The sequence below is a fragment of the Merops nubicus genome, unplaced genomic scaffold (genome assembly GCF_000691845.1).
Source record: "Merops nubicus isolate BGI_N331 unplaced genomic scaffold, ASM69184v1 scaffold7847, whole genome shotgun sequence".
NCBI classification, from domain to species: domain Eukaryota; kingdom Metazoa; phylum Chordata; class Aves; order Coraciiformes; family Meropidae; genus Merops; species Merops nubicus.
Genome location: NW_008620924.1, coordinates 6,528 through 9,094, shown reverse-complemented (window position 1 = coordinate 9,094; position 2,567 = coordinate 6,528). Strand labels below are relative to the sequence as shown.

General features: G+C 51.7%; 1 protein-coding gene across 1 annotated transcript in view; it reads left to right on the top strand.

Moving 5' to 3' along the window:
- Nucleotides 1-316: 316 nt before the first annotated feature.
- The window catches only part of LOC103776739 (protein DENND6B-like), a gene marked incomplete at both ends in the record, with an annotated part of 8,678 nt that continues 6,427 nt past the window's right edge, over nucleotides 317-2,567 (top strand). Inside the window, 3 exons of the mRNA XM_008944262.1 lie at nucleotides 317-355; nucleotides 449-491; nucleotides 1,802-1,914. Of these exons, the coding sequence (XP_008942510.1) occupies nucleotides 317-355; nucleotides 449-491; nucleotides 1,802-1,914 (195 nt within the window). The remainder of the gene's footprint in view (nucleotides 356-448; nucleotides 492-1,801; nucleotides 1,915-2,567) is intronic.

Here is a 2,567-nt window from a genome sequence, read left to right as displayed (position 1 = left end):
GTTTGCACATCAGGAGTGTTACAGAGGAGGCAGCAGTGGGGTGGGGCTCTGCTCACCAAGCTACCAGCTCTCAGGTTAAAATCCAAGTGAAAGATGAGCCCTTCAGTCTGCCTGCAGCTCTGCTGGAGCCAGGTCAGATCCTGCCACAGGTTCAGCACAGGGGGCTGCTGACCCTGGGGCTTGGGTGGGTGGATGTTCCTTCTTGTAGGACGTGTGACTTTGGGGGAAATAGAAAGTACATGGAAGCAGTGGGTATAGATCTGTGTGGAGTGGTGGGGAACAGAGTGATTGACTCACTGGCTCCTCTCTTCTGCAGCTGGTGTATCCTTATGACTTCAGGCTAACAGAGAAAGAGGTAATAACTGGTTTATATTTTTCCCCATGGTTTTAAAGCAGCAGTGGTGGAGGTTTTCTTACTCTGTTTTCTTTTTTCCTGTTGTTCTTGCAGAAAACTAGTATCTGCTACTTGTCCTTCCCAGACTCCTACTCAGGTAGGTGGCATCTGCTGGCCCTGCCTGCAGCCTGCAGGATGGGCTGTTGCTGCTGGGAAAGAAATGGGCTCCTGGTGGAAGGAGTGATTCCTCCCCTCTGCTGCAGCAGGGCCTGGTGGGCTCTGTCCTCTAGCACCACCCTGCCCTTAGCTCTGGGCAAGGAGGCTTCTTGTCATTTGGATTGCTCTCTGGGTATAGAAGCTGTGACCTGGAAGGGTACAGGACCATTGCTTGATAAGTTGGTGCACTCATGCTTCACCCCTGCTGATAAAATGGAAAAAATAGTCATGGAGGGAAGGATCCCTGAGGTTTGCAGCTGTCCACTGACAGCCCTTCTGCACTGGTGAGGGCTCAGTGAAGAGAAATAGATGGGAGGAGGATGCTTTCACAGCAGAAGTATTCCCAGAGCTTGTATTTACAAATCAGAAAGGTGGCAATGAGAAATAAGCATCTTAGTTCATTCCAGTACCTGCTTCTTTAGGACTGGTTCTGGCTGTTAGTTTTCTACAGCTTTTCCCAGTTTAGTTTTAAATGGTTTTAAGGATGAACTTTCACTTGATTCTCAGAGCTTAGTGAATGCTCAGCTTAAATGTCTCTTTTATTAAAGTAAATTATTTACTAATAATAATATCTTGATAACACACACAACAGGCTTTACTCTTCTTTGGAGCATCACACCTGCAAGCAGCAGGAAGGGAGAATCTGCTCTCCCCCCATGGCAGTGCCTTAAGTCCTCAGGTTTTCTTTGGGGAGCTCAGTGTGTCTCACCACAACTTCCCTCATGCCTGACCTCTGGGTGCAGACTCAGCCCTGCTCCTGCCCACCCAGCTGAGGGAAGAGCCTGAGGACCTCCTGCTTCTCTCTTGTCCTGCTGTCCCAGCACGTGTGGTGGGGGTGAGCTGGAAGGTGCCCAGCCAGCCGTGGTGCACCTGGGCTGTTTGCTGGAGCCCCTTTGCAGTGGGTTGGCATTCAGATCAGTGTCTGTGTGGTCTGGGATTCAGGCTGTTTGCAGGTTTTGCACCACAGTGGACAAGGAGTGGTGGCTGCAGCTACTCAGGACTGGTGGTGCTGGGCAATGTCTGCATGTTTCCAGCCATGGCCTGAGGAGCTGTAGTTGAATCACAGCAGTTCTGTTGAGCTGTGTGTCCTTCCTGTGTTCCATGGGGCTCGGGGGGTTTCTTTAGGCTGTTCCTCTCCATTTTCAGTTTTGAGGTTCCTGGTAAATCAGCATCAGCGTTTCAGATTGAACCATTTCCACCTTTCTCTTCACTGGAACTTCTGCCTGAGGCTTTGTGTCTTCTCTGTCTCAGGGGGCCTGGGGGACACCCAGTTCAGCTTCCGCCTCCGCCAGTCGGGGGGCCAGAGGAACACCCCATTTGAGGACGATGGGGAGTACAACAGAGAGGCACCCCTAACACTGCAGGTCAGTGGCACGCTCAGCAGGCACCAGGCTGACTGGGTGAGAAGCCCAGGATGCTTTGGATTTGCTTTCTGGGCATGAAACATCTTCTCTACCCTGGGGACAGTCAGGAAAGGAGAAAGCTTTTAACTCAGGGCCTTTCTTCCCCATTAATAGTCACCAAGGGCTGTGTTGAGAATCCCAGCTGCTCTGAGAGCTGCAGCTGAGTGAGGGGACCCCAGATCAGAGCAGTGGTTGTGTCTAGCTACAGAGGAAGGACTTCATCCTGAGCAAAGTTTGGATGGTACTGCCTTAAGAACCTGACTAAAAAGGACTGCAACAGGTATGGCAGAGGGTGTTCCTTCCCCTCAGAAGATGACATAGTCCTTCCTGAACAATACATTATCCTCTAGCTGGCAAAGAGAACTGACAGTCTGAGCACATCAGTGGCAGCAGGAGGTGCCAGCATGAGCTCAGCAGGTTGGCTCAGCTGGTCCTGCTAGTGGAAACCTCAATTAACCCTTCAGATCATAGACTGACAGACTGGTTTGGGTGGGAAGGGACCTTTCAAGGGCATTGAGTCCAACCCCCTGTGCTCAGCAGGGACAGCCCCAACTAGAGCAGGTTGCTCAGAGCCCCGGCCAACCTCCCCTGGGATGGTGCCAGGGATGGGGCAG